The sequence below is a fragment of the Salvia hispanica genome, chromosome 3 (genome assembly GCF_023119035.1).
Source record: "Salvia hispanica cultivar TCC Black 2014 chromosome 3, UniMelb_Shisp_WGS_1.0, whole genome shotgun sequence".
Taxonomy (NCBI): domain Eukaryota; kingdom Viridiplantae; phylum Streptophyta; class Magnoliopsida; order Lamiales; family Lamiaceae; genus Salvia; species Salvia hispanica.
Genome location: NC_062967.1, coordinates 27,324,498 through 27,352,334, shown reverse-complemented (window position 1 = coordinate 27,352,334; position 27,837 = coordinate 27,324,498). Strand labels below are relative to the sequence as shown.

At 32.8% G+C, this 27,837-nt stretch overlaps 3 protein-coding genes across 7 annotated transcripts; 1 reads left to right on the top strand and 2 right to left on the bottom strand.

The window, feature by feature from the left end:
- Positions 1-1,210: 1,210 nt before the first annotated feature.
- Positions 1,211-9,810, bottom strand: LOC125213615 (DExH-box ATP-dependent RNA helicase DExH1). Of its 2 annotated transcripts, XM_048114259.1 has the most exons (16): positions 9,527-9,810; positions 8,763-8,908; positions 7,789-7,888; positions 7,476-7,691; positions 7,297-7,392; positions 6,248-6,523; positions 5,939-6,142; positions 5,687-5,842; positions 4,354-4,446; positions 3,945-4,159; positions 3,299-3,458; positions 2,891-3,164; positions 2,619-2,811; positions 2,314-2,497; positions 1,814-2,182; positions 1,211-1,632 (listed from the first exon to the last, which is right to left on the bottom strand). In XM_048114259.1, exons 1-16 carry the CDS (start codon positions 9,677-9,679, stop codon positions 1,498-1,500), a joined length of 2,970 nt encoding a protein of 989 aa, XP_047970216.1. In that variant the 5' UTR covers positions 9,680-9,810; the 3' UTR covers positions 1,211-1,497. The 2 variants fall into 2 exon arrangements, with proteins under 2 accessions (XP_047970216.1, XP_047970217.1); XM_048114260.1 differs by lacking the exon at positions 9,527-9,810 and having other exon boundaries at positions 7,789-7,892; positions 8,763-8,890.
- Positions 9,811-10,595: 785 nt separating this feature from the next.
- LOC125211650 (nuclear transcription factor Y subunit A-2-like) lies at positions 10,596-15,224 on the bottom strand. Of its 4 annotated transcripts, none has more exons than XM_048111536.1 (6): positions 15,069-15,224; positions 14,494-14,713; positions 12,433-12,491; positions 12,268-12,339; positions 11,799-11,942; positions 10,596-11,248 (listed from the first exon to the last, which is right to left on the bottom strand). In XM_048111536.1, exons 2-6 carry the CDS (start codon positions 14,705-14,707, stop codon positions 10,955-10,957), a joined length of 783 nt encoding a protein of 260 aa, XP_047967493.1. In that variant the 5' UTR covers positions 14,708-14,713; positions 15,069-15,224; the 3' UTR covers positions 10,596-10,954. The 4 variants fall into 4 exon arrangements, with proteins under 4 accessions (XP_047967493.1, XP_047967495.1, XP_047967494.1 ...); XM_048111538.1 differs by having other exon boundaries at positions 12,268-12,330; XM_048111537.1 differs by lacking the exon at positions 15,069-15,224 and adding an exon at positions 14,848-14,904.
- Positions 15,225-22,656: 7,432 nt separating this feature from the next.
- LOC125216481 (probable plastid-lipid-associated protein 4, chloroplastic) lies at positions 22,657-24,657 on the top strand. The gene is made up of 6 exons (XM_048118195.1): positions 22,657-23,061; positions 23,148-23,261; positions 23,332-23,427; positions 23,850-23,924; positions 24,273-24,340; positions 24,422-24,657. The coding sequence occupies exons 1-6, from the start codon at positions 22,717-22,719 to the stop codon at positions 24,492-24,494; spliced, it is 771 nt and encodes a 256-aa protein (XP_047974152.1). The 5' UTR covers positions 22,657-22,716; the 3' UTR covers positions 24,495-24,657.
- Positions 24,658-27,837: the final 3,180 nt, after the last annotated feature.

Sequence of the window (27,837 nt, the reverse complement as noted above, 5' to 3'; positions counted from 1 at the left end):
GAATGTTCTGAGCATTGAAGCATTATCCTAGTATCAGAGTAATGGTCACGGATTAATGACCAAGTTGAAAAATATAACGCAAAATCGTAACTAGCTTAACTAGTAGTAGTATAATATTCCACAATATGAAGTTTTCCATATAACTCGATGTCCGAATTTTAAAAAATGTAAAGAGGAGTGAGTGGACAAAATTAGCAGAATATTGGTTCTATTTTTATATATTAAGTTTATAATAATGTGAGTGCAGTGAGTTAATGCAAATATGCAATGAGAGACCCACTAATCAACAATAAAATACTTCCTCCGTCCCATAAAAATATAGGCATTTGAAACGGCACGGGAATTAATGCACAATTAGTAAAGTAAGAGAGATGAGGAAAATGATAGTTAAAGTAGTGTTAGTGGATAGTGAGACTTGTGTTATTATTAGTGTTTAATGAGTTGTAATGGTGGGTCATAGTTGTATAAGTTGTAAATAAATTGGTATATATGGATAATGAGTTGGTAATAACTTTCTATAAATAGAAATGCCCCGAAAATTGAAAGTGCACATATTTTTATGAGACGGAGAGATTATAAGTATATATGGAACTTTATTCATGGACGTCCTAAAATGACAAGATGGATTATTATTTCGTAGACAAAGGAATAAAAAAATTATTCAACGAATTGAATAAACCAAAAATTCGGAAAAGGAAAAATTTATACTCCCTCACTCAACTACCATTGTTTTTGTAGTGGATGACATGCAAGATTAGTTTTAATATAAAATTAAGATATAAAGTGGTCGGAGTATTGTTAATAAAGAATATGAGCCGTGGATATCTCAGTTACAGACTTAATCCCAAAAGAGGACTAGTTAAGAGCTTATTAAAAAAGAGAGACTAGTTTTTGCTGAAGAACTAAAATTAAAAAATAGAACTATTAATCATGGAGAGGGAGTGCTTTTTAGTGTGTACTTTTGGATTTAAGAAATACGAAAAGTATAAGTGAGTAACAATGTCTATTTCTAGACTATGAATTTGGCTTGGCGTATGCATATTCTTTTTTCATAATATTGGTTTGCACCAATTTTCCAATTTATCATGCGGAATTGAAAAGGTCATTCTTCATTCAGAAGAAAGTTCGAGTCTTTTCCATAGACGAACAACATTAATTTATTAACCTATGCCCAAACACACAAGTTAAATATAGAGTAGAGACGCCGACGTCGAATATTCTTTTGAATGAACATTAAAAAACCAGCCAAAATAATGTTCATAAATTTGAATTTCCAACACATCTAGATCAAGTCCTCTCTTGGGTCCAAAGACGAATGCCAAATTAGAAACATCAAGATAGTGATTTTATGTAAATGTTACTAGTATCTAATAATTCTATACGTAGCAATATTCATTACATTTGCTCCATAGCAAATTACTGGTACCATATGATAAATTGCCAAAGTACTAATAGTTTGAGATATGGATTTAATAATACTGAAAACATCATTATGATTCACCTAATCCGCACATTTTGGCTGTGCAACAATTCCATAAGTGCTGTGACTACACCTCTTCCCTCCACCGAGATATCTAGTGTCGGCTCCTTGATCTTTCTTGTTAATAGCCCGTCAAGCTCCCCACGCAACCTCTGCAAATTCATTATCAAGAATCAGCTTCAACTAAACACAGAATACACTCATCTAATATTACGAGTTTCAAGTCCATTTGTGCAAATATATACAGAAAAGATACAGATATCAAATGTATAAAGCTGTAATTAGGATATGTATATGTACAGAGAGATAGAGGGGTTAGAGAGTCAGATATACCCGTATCAAGTCCAATACTGTCTTCGAGGCTGAAAAGTGAAGGTATCCACCAAGCATTTCAATGCCATCTCCACTCTGGCTAGGCAGAAGATTGCCACCAAACATCAGCAGAGCATAATCCGAAATGTTGGTGGAATCTCTTATGTATATGCTACTGGTTTTTACTTTTTCACTGTAAACCAAATAAGGAAGAGGGAACATGAAAATGCCAGCATTGACAGATCCCGGATGAATGTCAACTTTCCCAACTTCTTTAGTGTAGAAAGCTGTTCGCTTTCCTCTCCGTTTGCACTGCACAATATTTGGGTAGAGTCCAGCACAGAGTATTGCACATATCATCTCTAAATCATAACTGTACTGATTGTATGCCTGCTCAAATATAGCATGAATAAAAGATCAACAGAAAGACATTTGAAACTCTTTCACTGGAATTTGGTTAATATGGGCCAAGTGAACAAGACTTTATGGAAACTGGATCTCTTATAATTTTAAACACTTACATTGACTTGTGATTTGTTCACAAAACCAATCCCGGCCAGTAAGTCCAGAAACTGAAATCTCATATCTTCAATCATTTGCATAGTTACTGGTGAGAGAAAATTGTCCCAACAAAAAGATTTTTCATTTCTATATCGTTTCGCATCTTTCCACCCATGATATGCTTTGAGAAGTGCAATGTGGTCACTGTCCCCAAAATAGAAACAAGGAAACAAAAATAAACAAAAAAGCCGATTTAGCAGCAAATCATCAACCTAGCAAACTTATTTGTGAATTGAAGAGATTATGAACTTTTCTGTAGCCTAACCTGCGAGAATCACCAGCAAATGATCTTTTTGCAGCTTCTGCCTCATCTTTCCTACTTAATGGAAGGACAAATGGGCTACGGTAAGCAAGAGCAGCGGCTATTGTTAGTGCGGGGTCAAGACACTGGAAAATGGAACCCATCAGAAGCATCTTTCCAATATTTGGGTCCAAAGGCAATGTGCTAAGATGATGTCCTGTTGTGTCAGGTATTTAACAATCAGTTAGTTTAATGATTCACAAACTCAAGGACAAAACAAACCAGACATAACATACCAAGGGGAGTGAGCTCTTCCCTATCATCTAGAGCACCAATTGTTTTAAGAAGCTCGATTGCATTTTCAACTGATAGAGGATCAGGTGGCTGAATTGCTTTGGACAAAAATGTACTAACTACTCCGAGCTGCAAACTCTTGATATGCAGACAAAGCTCTTGCAAAGGTGTTCGAAGCATTTCTGGCAGTTGATACTGGAGCATAGCATCATGAATAAGTTTAGGATATAACCTGTAGCAAACTCCTGGCTGCACACGACCAGCTCGACCACGTCTCTGCATTAAACCAAAAGATAGCATTAGTAAAAATGCTCAGAGGAAAACAAGTTTCATTTACCTTGAAGGCTACCTACAGGAACAAATACTTGTAAACTCAAGATACTTGCATAGTAAAATTATTTGTCAAATACCTGGTGTGCTGAAGCCTTGGAAATCCATGAAGGTAAAAGACAAGCCAGCTTATTAAGAGCATCATAACTAGTCTCCTTTGCCTTCCCGCAGTCTATAACATACACAACATCATCTATGGTAATACTACTCTCAGCAATATTGGTTGCCAGCACAATCTTTCTGCAGGAAAAACATCAATGTTATTTTACGAGGTACTCCAAAAGGCCTAGATGTAATGAAGCATGAATGTAACTCTGAGTCTATAGCTAGAAGCCTAGAACTGTAGAAATCCAGACTAATGAGAAATACTTTTTCTATGACTATTAAGAACAGAAGGGGACACAAGCAGTGTCATGATACCAAAAGAAAATTGTCAAGCGGTAAATTCCAGGAAATTGTAATACTGTCATGCTAGACACTGATTATCTTGATTTACTGAGTGCCACACAAGAATAATGATGGCAGATGGTCACAACAACACAATGATAGGCGTTCCATCAATATCCTGTGTATGGAGTGAAATACCCGACCATTATAGAAGATTATCAAACTATTCCTGTAATGGGATTGAATATCTCCATGTATCATGAACCGATATATTGACCACTTTGTGTGCCAAAAAATATTGCAAATGTAAAATTAAATATAAAAGGTATCGATGGTTACCTAACATTAGGGGGTGGGCGATCAAAAATTTCACGCTGATTGACTGTAGGCATTGAACCATGAAGAGGAATAACTAAGAACTTGTTTGGGTCTCCAACAAAAATGTTAGCTCTGAGTTTATCAAGGAGCTTGGAAATATCATCCCAACCAGTAAGGAAGACCAGAATTGCTCCAGCACCTTCATGGCGACAGATATGCTCAATAGTTGCTTCCACCTGTATGACAAAGAAGCTAACTTTGTCAAAAATATAAATTTTGTACGACTATCCCACAAGATACAGCAGCAACTTGCTGTACTTGGAGGCCCAAGGTGTCCAGATTTTCTTGTTTCTAATTGATCCATTCATACAACTTGCTGCTCCATTATGTATATGTACAGAGTTAAAATATAAATATTTCAGATACATACAAGGCCCAAATCCAGCTGAGAACCAGACCAAGAATCGAGAGATTGCCTGGTGCTTGCACTGTATGATTTGTAGAGCACATCAATATCTGCATCCTGATGAAACAGATAAGAGAACATGTATAAGGTAGAATATATAGGAGTTCCAGAACAGAAAATGCAGCATCAATAGTTACTGGACATATTGTTCTTCTAAAGTAATCTCACATCAACATGTGAAAGGAATACTAGCAGATAAGCAGACATAGGACAAGGATAATTGTTTTTATCAAATTGGTTGAAACAAAAAGAAAATAAACTGAATATCTCTGGTTTTCAAAATTAGATCAGATTATCATCCTCGATGTTCTTCAACTCAAAAGGGATGTACAAAGATGATCTTTTAACTTTGACTTCAAGTCCTCAACTATTTATCTTTACCACATTTGTTGACAAAAGAAAGAAAATACAATAATAATAATAATAATAATAATAATAATAATAATAATAAATTCTGGTTTCCAGATTTACACACCAAGAAATGTGAAGCAATTTTCTTTATGATCATAAACTAATTTATTTAGCTCTTCTTTCATAGTTTCCATTAAAATTGTGAAAAAAGATCTCTTGAGTAAAACATAGTACTCCCTCCGTTGCATGTTAATAGAGTCATTTTTCTATTTTGGGAAGTTTCAAGTTCCAACATAATTGAGTCATTTCTATTTCTGACAAAAAGTAATCCACCTTCTTACTTTATTCTCTCTTAAACTTCGTGCCGAAAAGAAATGCCTCTATTAACATGGAACGGAGGGAGTACTATTGGTTGTGGGAGATGAGTAAAATAAATCCTGTGTGTTTAACTTTAACCCAATGAAACAGAAAGAAAACCCTAAAGTATTCTTGTACAAACCCACACTAAAAGTTAGCTAACATCGATATCCATTCCCCTCTTACTTGCACTAAGTTGAGCATTGTACAACCTATATGGCTATATCATGTCTATTGAAAACTATTTTGGCACAAATTACCTATATATACTAAGAAAACAGTTAGAGCCCAATCTAGATAAATGAATAAGTAGCAAATTGTCTACAACCTATATGGCTATATCATGTAAAATTATGCACAAACTTGAAAGAAAAATCTAGATAAATGAATAAGTAGCAAATTGTCTAATAAAAATGTCAACATATTTGTTTAATATCTTAACAGACATAATTTAATAACGTACATAAAAACAAGGGGTCTATTTGAACCTTTCCCTAAGGGTTCATCTGACTTTCTCAAGGAATATTCTAGTAACATTCCATTTTTAAAAAATTAAGTTGTTATAAGAAATAGTGACAATGAAGTAAACCTCAAATAATTCTGTCAAAGGATCGTTTTTAGACTCCTGTTGCTGACGGCCTCTTCTTGAATTTCTTGGTAAGTTGCCAGACTCTGGCTGGACAGTATAACGAGTCTTCTCCAACACATCTTCTAAATAAAATTCCTCAACAGGAAACGTTAATCCCTGGAGGGAAAATAAAGTTATTAAAATCATAGGACATCACATAGAACAGTAAATCTTGCAGAGAACTGTTATGACACTTAAGACTGTTGTACATACTGGAATATGAATAGTGGGAGCATTTCCAAAGTATTTGGAGAATAGCTCTGCATTAATAGTGGCACTCATAAGGATAACACGAAGGTTGGGACGGCGAGGAAGGATATCTCGCAATATTATTAAAAGGAAGTCCTCATTCATTCCTCTTTCATGAATTTCATCAACCAGCAAATGGGTAATTCCCGTTAAATCTGGGTCCTGAATCTGTAACAATGAAGACAAAAGTAATTAACATCCTGAACCTCAATATAGGACTATATAGTCTGAGAACTTGGGCCAAGACTTGGAGATACCAAAGGAGAAAATTACCAGCTGTCGAAGTAACACCCCAGTCGTGCAAAAAAGCAATTTTGTTTGAGCTGAGCGTTTTGATTCAAGGCGAATCTGATAGCCTACAGTTTCACCAAGCTTCTCACCTCTTTCAGCGGATATTCGAGCTGCGACTGATATCGCTGAGATTCTACGAGGTTGAGTGCATATTATATTACAGCTACCACCTCGTAGAGATGATATCTCCTCTTCGAGAATAAATTGAGGAAGCTGGGTTGTTTTACCACAACCAGTCTCTCCTGAGACAACCAGTACCTGCACTTGCCAATTGATACAAAATAAAGGTTCAAGCTAATGCTTCAGATAAACTTAAAGATTATTCCTTCAGTTAGAATATATACAGAGAAAATTTGAGCATGCATTCTTTTTATCAATAGAAGTTATGCAAGAGATAAATAAGTTATTAAAATGCCAGCATTACTAAAATAGGCCTCATTGCTCAAGGTGCCAACCAAGCGGGTTCCTCATAAGAGGGAGGTCCAAAAATAAGTGGTTTTAGTGAAAAAAAAATTAAAAATTAATGACATCAATAATTTTACAAAGTACTCCACAAAAGGAATCAATTTCAGCAATCTCAAGTGTAAATTTACCTCAATAACATTACAGCACCTTGAAAAACATAAAGAAATCCCTAATCACAAAATATATATTTATATTGAAGAAAACCTAAATTATGATTCAGAAATATATACCAGAAAAAATAGGTGGACAAAAAATAATACACCCTCCGTCTCCTAAAAATAGAAACTCTTTCTTCTTTGGTCCGTCTCCTAAAAATATAAACTTTCCATTTCAGGAAATTTTTTCCAATGAGGTGGGACCTATTTTCCACTAACACACTTTTTTTTTCTACATCTCTCTTACTTTACCAATTTTGCATTAAAACCCATGCCATTTCCAAAGTTCCTATCATTAGGGGACGGAGTGAGTAAGTAAAAAATAAAATAGAGACTGCTGTTTAGCAGATAACTGAATTCTAAGATATGAAATGACACATGGAAACGGCAAACATGAAGAATTTTATCTACCTGATTATTTGTAACAGCTTTCAAGAATTCTGATTTAACTTTGAATGCTGGAAGCTTTTCTCTAAATGCTAGCATTGCCTTTACACTATTACCTTCCTTCATGTCAGGAGAAAATCAGCATTAGCAAAATATCTGGAAAAACCATATCAGAACTTCAGGATATCAAGCCATATGTATACCCTCATTTTTTCCTGCTTTTGTTTTAATTCAATACTAAGTCTCTCGAAGTCAGTATCATTGTATTGTACTGGTGCCTCTCTCTCCATTTCAGCAGGTTTGGATTGATATGTCGCAGGCCCAGAAGATGATGAAGACATGTTTTGTACTACTTTTGCCACATAGGAGCTTCTTAGCAGAAATCCAACTCTTGCTTGGGTCTCGGTGGACATTGATATCTGAAATGATAACCAAAACGAGAGATGCAATATGTCATATCTGCAACATTAGCAAGCAGAGATTTTATACTTTCCCTTAAAAAAAATGATGAAATACCTCATTCTTAGTGGAACCGTGCTTTTCATCAAGATCTGCACGATAATTAGGCAACGGGACTTTGCTCACAACAAGGACCTTTCCTTTATTATAAGCATGACTTCCTTTCCACAAAACAAGTAAAATAAATAGTCAGTTAAAACCACATGATAATATCTTCAGGAAGATATATATAAAGTATAAACACATTTCAAAGTAATAGGTTAAATAGCAGGCTATTATATCCATTTACTGGAAGAAGGTAATATAACTAAATATAAACCCCCATCTACAGTATATATGTGGCTAACTTCAAGGGTATTTTTTCTCATCCTAGCAATGTTTCTCTTTTGTATTCTGCCTTCCTAACTATTCAAATTTCTGTAGTTTCAATACCAAGCCTGCTGCCAGAGGATTATTTCACTAATGCTCATTTATTTTCACTCCACTAACAAGAACACTAGATGGCAATAAGATTTGGCCAAATTGGCTGGCAATGGCAGCAGAGAGAATATGTATTGCTGTCAAGGCTTGGATGGCAAGAAACAATCTATCAGGATACTAAACCTTCATCCAAGCCCATTGAATAAATGATAAATAAGTGAAGTTCATAACTGTGGTTTCTCAATTACAAATTTTAAGCATATAATTGGATTTCAAAAAGCATAATGGCCACATGTTGATTCTGTACATCAAGTGTTTAAAATCATTGTGTACACGACAGGAACGTGAAACTATTTCTATGATCAGACGATTCAAACCTTGATTTGAAGCTCCCAGATCTAAATTACTGTATTCCCAATTTGAAAATTTGTTCAACTTATTCTAGTAGAAAATATCATACCAAGCCAGAAAGACAAATTTAAGTCACCCAAGTATTCCAAGCCAAATCCTAAAAGTAAATGTATGTACATAAATTTAAGATAGATATATTTCCGGCAGTTCTTCATAAGGAACTGTAGTGTGCAAAATACTATAAGGATAAGTGAACTTACAAGTATAGACCCAATTGTTGAGCCATATCAGCCAGGATTTGCTGATCATCTTTACCAAACTTTTGCCTTATTACCATCTCCTGCTCATTTCCAGTCTTCATCTGTTCTATTTTTTTACACCATTCATTCGGATCCATTGTCACTTTCTACAGCCCATGTTCGCATACCAAGTTAGACAAGCACATATTTTATCATATATACTGATATACAGAATAAGTCATCATCTATTCTACTATTGCTCAGAATTCATATCATCATCTATAGTTACATACATGCAAACACATTCATAGCATACTAAATATGGCAAGCATAATATTTTCCTAGAAATACAGAATATTCATGTCATCAGCATTTCCTCTAGCGTTGCTCAGCATCCAATCTGATCGTGATCTATACTTCAAGGTATGCCAACAATTGCGCAATATTCCATGCAAAAAAAATAACACTAGTCGTATGAGTCACCTCAGAAGAAAGTAAGTTCAATTGTGTTCGATAAAAGGTTTCAAACATCTGATTACAGAATTCAAGCTCCAAAGCTAGTGAATCACGTTGATTAACAACTTATTTATTCAACTACAAAACCTATTATGCCCTACATAATTTCTCCATTGTATGTAAGTCAACATCAATTAGCCTCTTCAATTAATTGCACCAGAAACTCCATACCTCTACAAATTGCTTAAATAGAACTGACTAGAAACCTCTACAAATGCAAGTGGAAACCGAACCTAATCCGCACACACACGAAACCAAAATAAACCTACCTCAGCGGACATCTGGCGCAGACGCTCAGCTCTCCAGACAGGATCCCACCATCGCTGCTCGCCTCGGCCTCCACGGCCTCCACCTCTGCCAGCTCCGCCGCCTCCACGGCCGCGACCGCCGCGACGACCGCCTTGTGCGTTAGGGTGGTACATAGAAGTGCAATTCGAGATCCGAGCTAGCTTGATTTCTGGATTTCCGAGCAGCGGAGGGGGAGCGGCGAGTGAGATTGAGAGAGGAGTGAGCGTGAACACGCGGTGGTTATGGCGGAAGGGGTTGGGAAATAGACGGCCCGACATTTCAAGTACGCACGTGCCGTCCTCGACGTTTTGATGCCGAAACCGAAGCCCGGCCCGCTTTTCTCAGATGGGCTTACAGATTGTGCCTATGGGCTTTTTTCAAGGCCCCATTATTGGGCTAGACATCCCTATATTTCGTTGTTTGGTGGAGCCCATAATAGTAATATATCCACTCACAAATTTATTTCCTCTTTTTCCATAGCGTAATAGAATTATTTTGTCATTTTTGTACATTTTATAGTAACAGAATTAGATCCCTTTTTAGTAAAAATCAACACATTTTTTCACACTACTTTACTCTTTCTTACTTTTTTTCTCTCTCCATCTCTCAACTTTTTTCATTTTCCACTTTATTCTCCTTTTACTTAACTCACCTAGCACAATTTTTCTTAATCTTCGTACCAAAAAGAAACGTCTCTGTTACTACGGAACGGGGGAGTATTAGATAAAATATTTACTGTATATAAAATGTGCAAAATAGTACTCTCTCCGTCCATAAAATATTGTCTAAATTTGATTCGGCACGAGTTTTAAGAAATGTGAAGAAAAGTGAGTTGAAAAATTAGTAGAATGTGAGTGTAAAGAGTTAGTAGAAAGGGGGTCCATTTACCAAAAATGGTAAGAAAGCAAGTGGACAACTTTTCACGGACGGACTAAAATGGTAAAATTGGACAACATTTCACGGACGGAGGGAGTATTTACGATTTCAATTATACTAACATATATACATGTTCCCCACACAATTAGTGCATGTTTGGTAGCAAATAGAATATATACAACACAGTCACACCAATATATTAAAGTAGTAGAGTACAAAACAAAAGTACACCATTTTACAATGGAAAGTTGTTTACATGCGACAGGAGAGTTGAAACACACAATACTCACCACATGATAAACATAACAAACAAAGTAGTACTTCAGAAAGGGAGAAGCAACATCAGAAGCTCTGGAAATGCAAGTCCCTCCAAATGTTATTACAAACCTCAACACACTTATGTTTTGAACAAAGGAGATGATGATTAGCCAAGAATGAGTTGCCCAAGTGAACAAATCATATCACTCAACAGCGTTAGCCCCATCGCTAGGGAACCCAACGCCATCGACCGAGTAGATTCGCTCACTACACCCTCACACTTTGAGATAGTTACTAGCCATAAACGGCGGAAACGAAGGCTGGAGAAGATCGAACTCGAAGTGATGGAGATAGCTAGTAACCTCGGAGCCACTGTTTGTTTTCGTGGAACGATGGCCGCCATCGGATTCTAGGACTTCAGACATCTGTGACTCAGTTGACTGCGGCTGCTCATGCTTTGCTTGCTTGTTTTTTTCCTCAGTGTTGGAGCCTTTTGCGCTGAGGAAGCGGCCGCCGACTCCCCTGTGGCGGCGCACGGCATGGAGATGGCGGGACAGGTGCATGTAAGGCTGTGGAATGGATTCAACAACGTTATGATTGAATATGACTGAATAACTTACTATATTGTCCTAGGCCAGTTTGGAATGGGAAAGAACCGCCAAAGAAAATCCAAAAATGAACTTATTCACTAAGAATAACATGCGTACCAAGCACATGGATAATAGCTCTTAACTTGTTCTAACATAGCCACCAAACGCCCCCTAACAATCAGTGTGATCGTACGTGTAGAAAATCACTATAGAATTATAACTTTCTATGCATCATTTTCCAAAGCACATGTTTAAATAATATTCTCTCCATCCACAAGTAATAGTCTTATTTTGTCTATTTTATATTGTCCACAAAAATTAGTCATCTTCCTATTTCTTGTAAGTTTTTTTTATAATGAGATGGGTCACGTTTACTAGCAATGCTCTGATCACTCTTTTTCAATATCTCTCTCTAACTTCACCGATTTTGCATTTAAACTTGCTTCGGCAACTGCCAGGACAAGATTGAGTCACTGAAGCATATAAAATGTAAATGTTGTTGAATCCTAAGTTAAGGACCTATTATTACCTTGCGAGTTTTCAGCTCTTGATTCTTTGATTCTGCCTTTGCACGACACCGTCGACGTCTCATGATTGCATTGTATTGCTTAGCATTCACAAAAATGGGTCCTCCTTCAATAGCCACGTTCGATGGCAGCATCATACGACTTCCCTGAAAAAGATCGATGCATAAGTGGAGATAGAATAAAGTAAAACGGTTAATATAGTGGAAAAATTCTAACAACTATTTAAATTTGTGATATTATAAGTCAAGTTTAAAGTTTGGGAAAAAAATTACAAAAACAGGTAAAGATCTACTCTCATGTGGGCTCTACAATACCATGAGCGCTACTAAAAACGAAATACGACTCAGTTATGATGGCACAGAGGAGAATAAGTTTCGAGTCTTTCAAGCTATTACTACCCATCAAATTATAATTAAATTATCATATGTGAAACAAGCCTTGATTTCAGCTATAGATTATATAGGGACGAACCTCGATTTGAGCTGGATATATACCATAGCTTTGCTCTGCGTTATAAGGATACTTAGCACATATCTGTATTGCCTCCACAATATACAATATTACATATATATACATGTAAAAGTTAATGATGTAAAAATTAATGGAAATGTATTAAGATTTAAAAATGGAGTTTACCAGTGGTTGCCCAAATCCGAGCTTGAATTGTCCCTCACGTTCCATCGACGCATCTTGGACTTGGAGTGAAGGAACAATGTGATAATTAGTTTAATAAACAATTTATGATCTTCAATTAGGATTTGTTTGATAAACAATTTACTCTTTCCGTTCCATTAGTGTTGGCATATTTCTTTTTCGCACTCATCTCAAAAAAAAATATTTTAATAAATAGTTAAAGTGGAGAGAGAGTAAAACGTATTCTCTCTCTTAACTACATTATTCTCTATCCACTTTAACTATTTATCATTTTTTTTAAAACGAGTGTGAAAAAAAACGTGTCAAACGCTAATAGAACAGAGGAAGCATGATCTTATCTGGTAGTACTTCAATTTGATAGTTTTGACTCTTATCAATCAATGAGCTGTTTCATGAATAAGTTAGACATGCGTCTAAGAGTTTTTTTGATTTATCATTGATAGATTAGGCTCGTACCGAGGAGCTACTTCAATTCTATCACTTGTGTGGTTCAGGCTTGTACCAAGGTACTACTTCATTTTTCATTCACATTTTTGTCTCTTGTCAAGGTGCTTTTCATAAAAATGTACTACCTTCGTCTCACAATAAAAGTCACACTTTGTCATTTTGGTCCGTCTCATAATAAGAGTCATACTTCATTTTTACTATAAATGATAAGTAGGTCATACATTCCACTAATTCACTTTACTGAGTTCATTCACATTTTATTATAAAACCAATATAAAAAAGTGGGTCACATATTCCACTAACGTTTCCATCCCACTATTCTTTACATTTTTTAAAACTCGTGCCCACAACAAGAGTAACTCATATTGTGGGACGGAGGGGGTATTTTAAAAGAGGGAAACTGATGGTTATTATTTACACATGTCATGACACAAACTTTCGATTTATTGGTTGAAGGGAAAGTGTCTTACCAACTAAGTTGCGCTTTATCATCGTCAAGAGACTCCTTCTCAATTCATCATTATAGTTTAGACACATATGAAAGATCCAAGTCAGATAGGTTTTGCTCGCGTCTAGTTAGGAGCTAAGTTGGATGGTTTTTGCTCGCACATAAGAGGCTTTTTGTTACTCTTTCAAAACACAGAAGTCCTATCATGAAATTCTTCCAGAAACTAAAGGATTACAATTTTCTAAATGTTAAATGACTTTATTGTAATTATCGGAAATTGAGAGACTTTTCTATAGGTTATCAAAAGTTTAAGGACTCTTATAATTTATAAAAAAAAAGGTCTCATTCATTGAAGCATATGAGAATGGTAGACCAACCACCGACTTCTAGTACCTATGATTTTATCTTAAAATTAATTGATGATACGAGGAGTAGATCAAATTTAGGACGGACCAATACTAGTACATTTTGGTCTTTTATAATTCTTCATTATAATGTTCTTCCTAGTAAATAGCTCTTAATTATCATGTTATCAATTAAGATTTTCTCCCTTGAACCCAAATCCGATTATGAAAATAACACTATAATGTGTGCCAAAAAATCCTACAAGATTAAGAAGGCACACTAGCTTGATTCTAAATTCTAATCATATAAGATCACAAAAATAGATGATTAAATTCGATTTTCCATCGCTATTTTATGTAACATCTACTTTGCCAATGTTTACAATCGATCTTTTCTACACTACCATACAAATAATGAAATACAACTTAATAGGTAAAAATACTGCATATTAATCTTATAAATCAAAGTTTTGACTCATCTAAATGTGTGTAATAATGAATGTGCAAGTTGTAACTCAAGAAATAAATAATAAAAAATCACTGTTTAAAGAAAAGCTTATCTACAAATAAAACTTGTGGCCAAACAACCTTCGCTTCTACTACAACAAAAAGTAGGTACCCAGAAATAATATCAATTTTCACTATTTCTAATTGTAAATAAGAAAATGAATGATATGCATACAAATAAATTATGAGTTTTCAAAGAAGGCTTTTTCATTATTCACCTAGTAATTATTGACGGTTGCTTTTTTAGTTTTTACCAATTCAAGTAAAGGTCTAAAAAAGGGTTTGAGAAATAATTACCAGTAAAAACAGTGAAGTGAGTGGAATCTTCCTTTGCAAGAACTCGCCGATCTTCACCAGATTCCTTAGCCACACCTAACTGAAGATTCTTTCCGGCCAGAGACAGCACATTCGGCGGCGGCAGCGGCGATCCCACCACGCTCCAGAGAGGAATCTCCTGTGGATCTTGGAAAATCCCTTCATTTTCTTTGAAGCATATTGTGTGCATAGTCATTTTGATCTAGTAAAGAGAAGAAAAAAATTCAGCCTTTTTTATGCAAATTTTACTTAAAGTTTGCAAGAACAAGAGCTAAATCAGATGATAAGAATGAAAGTAGGGATTAATGGGAAAAGGAAGGGATCAATTCACATTACTTTGAATAAAAAATGGATTGAGGTATTGTCGATTTGTGCAGATGTAAGATTAGTATTTAAATCATAATAAAGCTGCCTACCTAATAATTAATGGAATTGATAATCAATTAGTTTATATACGGATAGAATTTTCTAGCTAAATTTAGGTTATTTAAGATTTAATTGAAGTGATCTCAAATTAGTGAATTTTATCATTCAAGTGATTTGAGTAGAGAGATTACCTGTAATCTTACAAGGGGAAGAAAACAGCCGTCTAATTAATCCAAAACTGTCGGTAAATTTCAAACAGAGCCGCCTAGAGAGAGAGAGAGAGGCAAACAAGGGATGTGTATAGAGAGTAGTGGGAAGAAATGACAAAAATGGAAATATATAAATATTTCATGATGCAAGAGTGCTTAATTATATCATATAATTTGCAATATCTGTCTCTTTCTCTCCTAAAAGTGTGTTTTAGTGGAAGTTAGGAGTGCTTGTTGCAATCTCTACTCATTTGCAATAAACACTTCTACTCCCTCACTATTGAAAATGAAAGTATTGTTCTTCCCAAAAAGTATAGGAGGATGATATATAATAAAATTACAGTTTTGGAATATATATTCAAATATATATAGGCATATGAATATTTCAAGTTTGCAATACTAGACTTTTAACAGTATATGATGTCAAATCGCTCTCAAGAATGATTGAACATATTAGTGAAACGACACCAATCAATAGAGAAACTTAAATTTATCTTATTTATTAAAATTTCCAAAAAAATATTTCATTAACGTTAACCGTGTGACTTTTATATAGACAACAAAAAGTCCTAATACTAATCGAAAATGAAAAGAGAAACGCAATTCCTTAAGGGAATAAAATTAAATCCAAACTCAACTTCTAATCCTGATTGGAAACTACTACAAATAAATTCAATCCCTTAAAATTAAAGGATATAGAATTTGACACAAACAAAATAATTGAAATAAGTTTTTATCTTTAACGCAAGAGGACTCACGTGTGAATCAATATAATTTGCAAAATGAAGATAACTAAAACTCTTAGATATGCACATAAATGAGAGTTGCAGGTGTGTTAACCTAACGATAGAATAATTGAGAATCTATATGTCAAAGATTTAAGATTTTAATCTACAGTGATGACCATTAAAATTTTTTGTTTATTAATTCCATAAAGAAAATGTGGAGGAGTGTACGCAAAATAATTAATGTAATTGTGCTCGAAATGTTGATGTTATTAGTTGGGTGGAGTTTTCTATATTTACAAAATGCAAATACAATTGGTCCCCATTTTAGTGGGGATGGTTGCATTGGATGCCTCCCAATAACATATGGCTCTTTGTTACCGGTATTTGCTCCAAATTTATTGATCCTTGTGTCACCACCATTAAATCTTACTTACTGCAAAACGAGAATATTACCATTCAAATCGAGAAAAATTACTAATATTAATGATAAATCAACAAAAATTATTGGCCAAGAATTAGTCGATGGGGCATCTAAATTTCTAATTAACTAGAGATAACACCCAAGAAAATTGAACCCTAAACTTCACTCCTGTAAAATGAGAACTGAATAACAAATTTTATAAATGCAACATGGCATGTATTTCATGTAATATGTAGCTAGTGTAATTGAACTTTTATTTAATTTAGAAGATACTATTAAATAGATCTCTTAATTAATTATATATATTATTCAATAATTAAATTGACATATAAGTTTATTTATGATCATGTGCTGTTCCAACATTGATGGGCTCGCTACAGAAACACATTTAAATATCTAAGAATCTTGTCGTATCATCTTTGGTTTTTTCCTCTTCTTGTTATTCCTTTTATTTGTTCATCAGTTTAGATAAAAAAAATATATATATCAGTTAGAAACCGGCGATTATAATTCTATAGAATTTTTTTAATTCATATCAACTTGTGAAACTGTCTCACCATAAAATTGTACAAAAATATCTAAAAATTAAAATTTCTAAATTTAGTTTTCTAGAACTTACACTAAAAACTACTCCACAAATCAATTATTCACCAACATATCCAAAGTTCCAAACAATTACAATCTTCACAAAAATATATATACAATAGCAATCATTAAATGCAATATCTGATCAATAGATTGATAATTAAAATAAAAAATTGTTTAATATAATATTTATAATTAATATTTATTACTAATATAATCGTAAAAAACACATACCCTGATCATGAATAATAAAATCCCACTAATTAATAATTAATATGTACTCATTAAAAACCCCTGGATATATATGCGCATATTATTTAAATATTGTTAAATTAAATCAAAACAGCGAAACTAAGATTGAAAGAAAAAATTAAAAGAAATAATAATTGCCATGATCTACATATATTGTTCTTTATTGAATTGAGAATTTCCTATACTACTTCAAATCTTCAATCTATGTACTAACAAATTGGGCCTTGGAAAAAGAACTAGCTCGCGAGCTTGAACTTGCCAAAAACTAGCCCATTTAGAAACAATGACAGAATCAAATGGGGAAAAAAAAATCCCAAAAATTTAAATCGAATGCATTTCGAGTATTTGGTTTATTCCTATATTTTGGCACCCAATTAAAACTAGTCTTTACTCAATTTATACCAAAAATTGTAATAATTGTTTTATTTTGTATAAACTAGTAGCACAGATTAATATGGAAAATATTTTTAAAATATTAATTTTCAATTTAAATTAATTAAACAAAATTAGAATCAATAGTAATATTAATTTTATGAGAATCAAATATTCACGATGAACAACATGAATTTTAGTTAGGAGTATATGAAAATAAAAAATCTATACAAATTAATATTGAAGAATAGTAAATCGCCTAACAACTTGTATAGTTTTCAATAAAATGAAAGACAAATTAAATTATATATTAAATTTACCGTAACCCTTTCATATGACTCAACCTACTTATAGATATGTATAAAAAAAATTAGCTAATTATAATTTCAACATAAAATTTTTAATATGGATCAACTATGAAGTAACATAGATGGACTAAGAATCTAATCATTACTATTAAAAAAAAGTTATAAGTATTAAAAATAAAGAAAAAAGATAATGGATAAAAATGATCGGAAAGAAATGAAAAATATAACTGAAAAGAAAAATACCAATAAGTCATACTATAATATTAAAAATAAATACGATGTTGTATCAAAATTGATATATAAAAATGAATGAAAGAAAACAAAAAATATAAGGTAAGTAGGTATACTTAAATTGTGTAAGGTAAGTAGGTATGCGCAGGGGCGGAGGGAGGGTGGGGCCGGGGGGCCCATGGTCCCCCACCAATTCTTAAAAAAAGCTAAGGGTATTTTAGTAATTTTACATTAATTATAATTTATAATATATATATATATATTATTAAATATATGTTTCGGCAAAATTTGTATGAATTTTTTCCTCTCAACAAAATTTATATGAATCATTTCCTTTTATAGCTTTCTCCTTTTGCCGTTTTATGTGTAATCTGAAATCTCCTTTTGTTGTTCTATAAGTCTGTAATCTGAAATCTGGTTATCTATAACTAGGTATATTTCAAACTAAACATAATTCAATTGATTTTTCTACATATGTTGTTTCTTTGTTCGGCGTCAATAATTATGTAAATTGAGGCCTAAATAATCATATTTCAAGCTCTAAATCGGTACACATAAAATTCAAAGGAGGAGAAAGAAGATAAGCTTATGTAATTCAATGGCTATGGCGGTTCTGTCGTTGGAATTCTTTAACCCCAATTCTTTATTTGATGTGTATGTGTTAATAGTTTTATACTATTTTTATTAATTATTGTTCGTAATTGCAACTTTTTAGATTTGAGCAGATTGTATATTTTGGTTACTCATTATTGTTTTAGTTATGAAGTATATATAATATGAACTTTATCCTTTTTGTATATAATTTATATTTTGCTATTCTTAGTATAGAAATATCAAATATTTTTCAATGGTTTATTTATTAGTTAAGTTGTCATTGATCTTACCTGTTGCCACTGCATCAGTAGAAAGAGCATTTTCAGCAATGAAGATCATAAAGACTTCTCTACGTAATAGCATGGGAGACCAACTATTGAATGATTGCTTAGTTCCTTACATCGAAAAAGATGTGTTTGTTAAAGTTAATTACTAATAAAACTATTATGCACCGATTTCAGAAGATGAAGAATAGAAGACAAATGTTATGACGTGATTACATTTAACTTTTACATTTTGAATCTTATAATTTAATTTATTACTCCCTCCGTCCCGCTTAAGATGACACGTTTTCCTTTTTAGTTTGTCCCAATTAAGATGACACATTTTCTATTTTGGAAACATTATCTCCAATTAATACACCCAACAACTTTTTCTCACTTCTATTAAATTATTCATCTTTCTTTCTCTCTCTATTTTAATACTTACACCCACCTTTTCTCTCTCCAATTAAACACTTCAATCAATAACTCCTAAAATCTCGTGCCGGCTAAAGAATGTGTCATCTTAGCCGGGACGGAGGGAGTATTTTTTTTTAAGTTTAATTTTGGACCCCCCATGATAAAATTCCTGGCTCCGCCACTGGGTATGCGTGACATATTTATAGGCTAAACCCAACGTCAGTTCACTTTTCACACTATGCAAAAAATGTCAATTCAGATGGATTAATGTGATATTGGTGAATGGTGTGTGTGTGTGGCAGGGATGTGGGCTATGATGAAAAGAGAGTGAACATGGTGAGGAGGATAGACTTTGCCTGGGCAGTGGAAAGAGAGGATCCCAGCAAGAAGCGGAAGAGTGAAGCTGCGAGTGCCAACATCCAGTCATCAGCAATGGCATTGGCAGAGCATAGCTCACCAAGAGCTCTCCCTCATAATTCATCTCATTAATCCACTTAATCACCCGTTAATTATACACTATCATTTCTTAACTCCCACACATACGTGTATTTATAAAGTATACAAATATATTTTAAAAAATATCTTCATTTGTAATTACCCCACTAATTTTATTTTACAGTTTCTTTTTTAAAACCTCCCATCACTCCACTTTCATAGTTCACGCAATTTTAGTTGCCCTTTAATTATGCATTTTTAATTTAATTTTTTTTAAACTTTGCCAAAACTCTCCTTTTATATATTCTATAGACGTGAACACTTTCAAGTTTAGGTAGAGACATAGATGGGTTTATCTGCATGAGACTAATGGATAGGAAATGCAAAGTGCCATTTATAATTGAATTTATTTCTTATAATTAACATGTGATGTTATCAACTTATCATCTGTGCCTTACTAAAATGCCTTATCAAATTCATGTTGATTTATTTCTGTATATTTGGATAACAAATCAATCTCCGAAAATTGCATCTCTTGCCAAAGTTATGGAGTAAGCAAATCAAAAAGAAAACATTTCTATTGAACGCAATTAGGAAAAAATAATTGCGAAATGAATTCATCATTTTATTGATGGATATTACTACGATTCAACCCAATGGAATATAAAATATTGATGTCAATAAAGTCTATCAATATCTCTCTTCACAAGATGTGGAGATCCATCACTTAGTTTCTTTTGATCAAATATGCAGCGACAATAGCCTCTCTTGCTGCATAACGCTTGATATCCTTCGTTGCAGTAAAGCACGCAGTCTTCGTTAATCTTGCATTTCTTCTTAAACGACATATATCAAGTGGCAGTTTAGTAGAAAAGATAAATAAACAAAATATACTAACAAAAATAAGTTTAGATATTTTTTGTCGCGTAATTTCAAGATAAGAGTTATCTACTATGTAAACCTGATGAAACAAGCAAGATGATGGCGACCAAAATAATCAGTTTCTGCGAAGCCATGATTAATTATTTCTCTTGTAATGAAATGTTGAGACTTGAGATAAGTAGAATAAGGTTGATTAAATATGTACAAATATCAAGAATATACTATATAGTTTCATACAGATGCTAACAAGGAAAATACTTAATACTAACATTTAATGCAATAAGATCTTCTTACCGCATAGACCATAGTCTTATTGCAAAAGGTTTTTTTTAAAACATAATTAATTAAAGAACTTTTAGAATAAGAAGTCTATCTCTTCAAATCCAACTCCCTCTTTAATTCTTGATCTGGATCAAATTATTTTATCGATAATTGTGAATATCTTCTATCATTATGATAAGTTAAAAATGAATCGAAATTGAGTACAGTTCACCAAAAGATTAGGCATTCAAAAATTTAATGTGCAAATATGTAAAGAATAATTATAGTGATGATTTTATGAATCAAATCAATGTTGAATTTCCTAATATAAAATGTAAAAGTGATAAATTAGCAATGGGGTAATATACTTAATTATAAATAAAATAAAATTGAGGAGTATTATGTGTATATAATTATGCTTCCTCTGTTCACTAATACAAGGTCAATTTTGATCGGGCACAGATATTGAGAAATATAGTAGAAAGTGAGTGGAAAATGTTAGTAGAAGGTGAGTCCTACTTTTATATATCAATTTTACATTGAAATGCGACTGAAATAAAGTTAATGAAAGGTGAGACACTTATTGGTGGACAGACGAAAATGGCAAAATGTGATACTTATTGGTGGACGAAAGGAGTATATATTTATCTTTGGGATATTGGCATCTAATATCATGAAACTTTCAAAAACTTGGATTTTTCCCACGAACTTTAAAATTGACAAATAATATCACAAACTTTACCACGGGTTTGTTTTTTCCCACGAATGAAAAAATTCCCACCAATAATATTATGATACGGATTTTTTTTTCGTAATTTCTTGATAACAATTTTGAGAGCTTCAACTTTTTCAATCTTTGAAGATAGTTTTTCTTGAAGCACACCCTTCAAAATTGTTCTTCAATCTATTAAAATCACATGAATTTTTTCATTCGTGGGAAAAAACAAACCCAGGGCAAAGTTCGTGATATTATTTGCCAATTTTAAAGTTCGTGGAAAAAATCCAACTTTTTGAAAGTTTCGTGATATTAGATGTCAATATTCTTTTATCTTTTATATTTTTATAAAAGTGACTCAACTTTCTTGAGATAGAGAGAATAAAGAGAAAGAGAAAAATATCATATATAGATATAGATTATTTGAAAAAATGGGCAAGAAAATATAACTTATTTTTATAGAATAAGAAAATCCCACCACACCCTTCATGTCAAAAAAAAGTGCTACTATAACTCCATTATTTTATAGAGTTGTGCTAATATAAGAAAACCCCACCACCCTTCACGTCAAAAAAATGTACTACAGGTCTATTAGTATTTTATAGAGTAGTATAAAATGGAGTATGTAACTTTTCTGAGTTTCTCCTTTTTAAGAAAATGTCGATGTCAGTATTGTCAGATACGTAGAGGAAAGGTTTTATATGATTCCCAAATTAACAAACGACGAAATAGCACTCAATTGGTAAGACGTTCATCTCCAACCATTAGTCATGAGTTTAAGTTCTAAAACCTTAATACGAAAGGTTAATTAATAATATTTCCTCTGTCCCATTGAAATGATCCATTACTAAAAATAGAAACATCTTTCTCTTTATTTTATTTATTCTCTCTTACTTTATTCTCTTCAATATATAAAATAAAGTTGCAAAAATTCTCATGCCGCCCAAAAAAGAGGTTATCTTCCTGAGTTAGATGGAGGGAGTACTTTATTAACAAAATATATAATTTGCTATGAAGCAGCAAGTTACAAATACCAAGTGACAGAGTTCGTAAACCTCTACGAAATTCATAAACAAAATGCGACAAATAATCAACAGCAAAATGTCCTTCCTATACGCAATAACCCGACAACTAATAGAGACGTCATAACCTCCTAAAATCATTGTATGTGTGTAATTCTCTTTCATAAAGCATACACACCTTCTTCAATCCTTTCCCATCTCCCATGGCCTTATCCGCCCTCTCTCCGCCGTTCGCCACCGCTCGGGCCCGCCACCTTCTCAACCCCGAATCTCCGCCACACTCCCACCACAGCCGCCCCTTTCCCGGCCAAAAGCACGACACCTCCATCTCATCGTAAATGGACCGCGAACGCCTCATTCTTCTCGGGTCCATCGAAAAACAAGAGGAGCAGCTACGCAGAAGCTGTAAAGCAAGAGCTCCTCGACGCCATTCGCCCTCTCGACGGCGGCGCCGACGCCACCCCTGAAGATCAGAAACTCATCGATCGTGTACACACCTTTCCTTTCCATTTTCTTGATGAATTGGTGATTAGTTAATTAAGTAATTAGAAATATGTCTCTTAATTAATCTTTAGATAACTAGGAAGCTTGAAGCAGTGAATCCGACAGCGCAGCCGGTGAAGTCTGATCTGCTGAATGGGAAGTGGGAGCTTATTTACACCACTTCACAACCTATTTTGCAGACATTGGTATCACATGTTTTTTTTTTCATTTAATCATAGTAGTATGTTTTGATGGTTTGTTTTTTGTGATATAAAGAGGCCTAAGGTGTTTAGAAGCAGAAGAAACTATCAAGCAATCAATGCAGATACACTTCGAGCTCAAAACATGGAATCTGCACCTTTCTTCAATCAGGTTAATCTTAGTGAAAACTGTGAGAAAAATCACGAATTTTGGTTAGATTCTTATTCGTGCTGCAACTTTAAAAATCGGCGGTAAAAATATTGAATTTACAAAATTTCTCAATTTTTTAGCGGATCTAATTGTGTGACAGGTGTGCATGTGGTTACTGAAAAAATCTATGCGAATTTTATCATTTTTCTCAACACATTTTTAAATTTTATTACTCGCTATTGTATATTGCAAATCTATAATATATTACAAGTAGGAAATCAGATTATTTCAGGAAATCAGTTCATGATTTTTACCTCTGATTTTTAAAGTTGTAGGACCGATTAGAAATAGACAAAAATTCATGATGTTCTCGGCATTTTGCCTTTTATATAGTATTGACTATTTCTTGAAGCATTCATAGCTACATATATGATGATGTGCAGGTTACTGCAGATTTGACAATTTTGAATGCTAAGAAGGTGGGTGTTAAATTCGACTATTTCAAGCTTGGAGGTTTGGTAAGTCATCTAGAAAGAGAGTATGATATATTTAGATATGTCATTGTCTTAATTATGCTACAAATCACATTATCATGCACTGTTCCACTTTATTAAATGGCTCATGTTATTAGGTGCAGTTGTTAGAGTATAATCATAGAGAAATGTGGTTGAATAATTTAATAAAAATAAAAAGAGAAGAGAGAAATTCTATTTGGAATATAGACATTTGGGGGGAGGGGGGGTACAAACTAACAAAAATTTGGACATATTAAATGGATGGATGGAGTACGTAACTCGGAATATTTTCTCATTCTCTTCTCTGTTATGTTTTATCAATTACACATTAAAACTCGTAGTGATTTGCAGATACCTGTAAAAGCTCCTGCAAATGCTGTAGGTGAGCTTGAGATCACCTCCCTAGATCAAGAACTGAGGTAAACACACCACCTAAATTAAAAGGGCTTTGATTAATACTCTTATTACTATTAATTCATGGTATGGTTGGGTTGTTGCAGAGTATCAAGAGGTGACAAAGGGAATCTCTTTGTCTTGAAAATGGTCGATCCCAAATATAGGATACCTTCTTGATCATTCGCCTCTCTTTTTCGTTTGAGAAGGTCTTGTAACATGTCTTTATCCATTGCTAAATTTGCAGCACTATAAAACCAATGGGCAACGGCTACGTAGTTAACTTATATTTCTACTAAATTTGTTATGTAAAACAAATAAAATTTGAGTGAAATTAGTGGGATGCGCTGGACCCATGAAATATAGTGCAAACACCATAATGGGGGTTTTCCTAGAAAATAAATGATTAATACTGTATGGGCTGATGGCCCATGTATTAGATACTAAACTGATACATTTGATCTTAGCCAACCAAGATATATGAGCTTTTACTTTTCAAAGATAACTTTATTATTATATCGAGTGTGGGGTACGAGATTAATCATGTCTTGAATGTCTTCTTCTTATTATATGCTATAGTTGTTGAAATGAAAAAAGAAATCAATTAAACTCTATATGTTAGTATGATTTTTGTCACGCGTCACATTTTGTACGTGAAAACAATTCAAACTCTATATACTCCCATCTTTATCAAAATTGATAGATGAGGGTTATGATAGAATTACTCTTTCACAAAAATAATCCACGTAGTGGAGACGGGGCTTTTTTTGGCATGCGTTTCAAAAAAAATTGTGTTAAATGGGTTATGTAAATGAAGAATAAAACAATAAATGAAAAAAGTTAAGAGATGAAGAGAGAATTAAATAAGAGAGTGTAAAGTAAGGGACAAGAAATATGTTACTTTTACTAAATAGAGAAATGACTCTACTACTGTGAAACATATATGAAAATAGCAAAATGTCTCCGCAAAATGACTCCAACGGAGAGAGTACTATTATTTTTTATCAATTTATACCTTTATTTAATTTTGAAATCTTTATAAAATTTAAGATTAACTAAGATACATTATTGATATGATCGTTGTCACACTCACATATGTACATCAATTTACTTTGTATTCAAGACTTGTTCTAGAGGAGAAGACTGAAGACTGATTATGTTTACTTTGTGAAATTTGTTTAAAACTTTCCCTAATTAAGAGATTAATTTAATTCAGTAAAATTAAGATGCAAATTATTTAAGTAGTATCGAAGGATATAAGGATGCATTTTTCCTATAGTTTTATCGACTTATTGAACATAGCCTTGCGCTGTTTGGGCTAGGGCCTAATAAAATTTTAGACTGTTTATAATGTGGATATATGGTTTCCAATTTAAATGAGAAATAGCCAAAAAAAAAAAAAAAAACTCATATTTTGCACTTTGAATGCTTTTTATCAAACCAATGATTGTCACGTTGCTTGCCCTCTCTGGACTTAGCTTTCTTCTTCACAATTAATTATGAAAACTAAGTAAAACGGAAAAAATTTACTCCCTACACAGAAAAAACAAATACTACTCCATCAAAATAGTAGGTTTTTTTAATGCTATGAGATAATATGCTCATCGATTAATATAATTTTATTAAAAGAGTTTCTAAATCTTATCATTCTAAAAGTCTCAAAATCCGGAGGTTGCATGTAAACAGTGGCGGATCTAGACATTTTATATTAGGGGTATGAAAAATAATTATATTGACTTAAAAATGTAAAATCCAATCAATCTTTTTTCTTATGTTATCTCAAATTTTCTATTAAGTCATTTTATTAAAAAAATAATCATTTTTAGTGTTATTACTTGAAAAAAAATTCAATATTAAATTAGGGATTCTTAGATATTTAGATAACAAAGAATTTATTTTAGTCTATAGAAAGTTTAAAATATTTAAACTAAAAATAAAACGCATTATATTTTCTATATAATCTAAAATATAAGTATAACAGAAATTATAAATAATAAAGATTATATTCAACCATGCTTAATTATTTACTTTATGAAGTAAAGGAGAAAACAAATAATAAATAATTATATTTAATCAAACATTATTAGAAACTATATGAAGTAAATGAGCAAACAATTAATAAATGATTGTATTTAATCAAACATTATTGAAAGTGCTTTGGAGGACTTGATCTCGGGTCAATGCTGCAGAAAGATGATGCTTCTACCACTAGACTATTTGCATATTTTGGGGGATATCATGGTACCCTTTGTTCTTAATTGAATCCGGCAGTGCATGTAAAGGGATCACATTAATACGCTCAAGTACTAATTACAGATGTAATTCAAATTCTAATCCTATTACACTCAAGTAGAACTAGCTAATTACAAATATATGTTAGTATAATTCTAATTTACTTTAGATTGAAACTTAAAAGTTAAAACTTAGACGGTGATAGCGTTATTTTATTTTACTTTTAGTAAATACGGAGTAGTTTAATGGTGTGCATGGAAAATTGGGATGTGTGGACAAAACAAACCCCAACATCAATTTTAATTATCATTATTATTGATAGTTACTCTCAATCATCTCCACAAATCTATATTGACCGTAATCCCTTTAAATTCAAAAAAACATTGAGCCAATCATATCCACAAATCTGTATCGACTTCAAAAACGGTATTTGAAAAAAAATTGAAGGCAAATTACCCATAAAAAACACTATATCAAATTTAATAAAGTTTTAGTCAATTCCCCAACTTTAAAAAATGACCGATTATATTATAATTTTGACTTTTTTCTTAAATGTCTCGTAGCGAAATTTTTGACATGATACGCATTGGAATGTATTGACGGTCAATGTACTTGTGTAAAACTTAAAGACTTAATTGACTAGACGTATTAAACAAAGTATCTAAGTAATCGAATGTTTCCATGCACATAGTATTGCTATGCCATGCCTTCAATACCAGATTATGGGAAAAAATTGAGAAATTATATCAAAGTTATTATAATATCCAACATCTTTTAAAATTGTGGATTTGACCAGAATATAATCGAAGTTGATAATTTTCTAACAATTCACCCTTTATACAATACTCCCTCCGTCTGCGATTAGGAGTCCCGGTCACTTTTGCGCACTCATTTTATAAAAATGATATAAAATAGTTAAAGTGGAGAAATGATAAAGTAAAAGAGAGAATAATGTTGAGAAGACTTTTGTCAACATTATTCTCTGTCTTACTTTACTATTTCTTCACTTTAACTATTTTTTATAATTTTTATAAAACGAGTGTGCAAAAGTGACCGGGACTCCTAATTGCGGACGGAGGGAGTATCTTTTTCGGAATCATTTGAAAATTTAAATCTGTAATATAACAATGAAAAATTTAAGTTATTGATATAATAGGACATTTAAATTGTATTGCCATTATTTAGAAGTATATTTTAAAAAATAGTGAGAGTAATCATATTATATAAAACTCGTTGACCAGTCAAAAAAAGAAAAGAAAATAAAATAAAATATAATAATTTTCCAAAAATA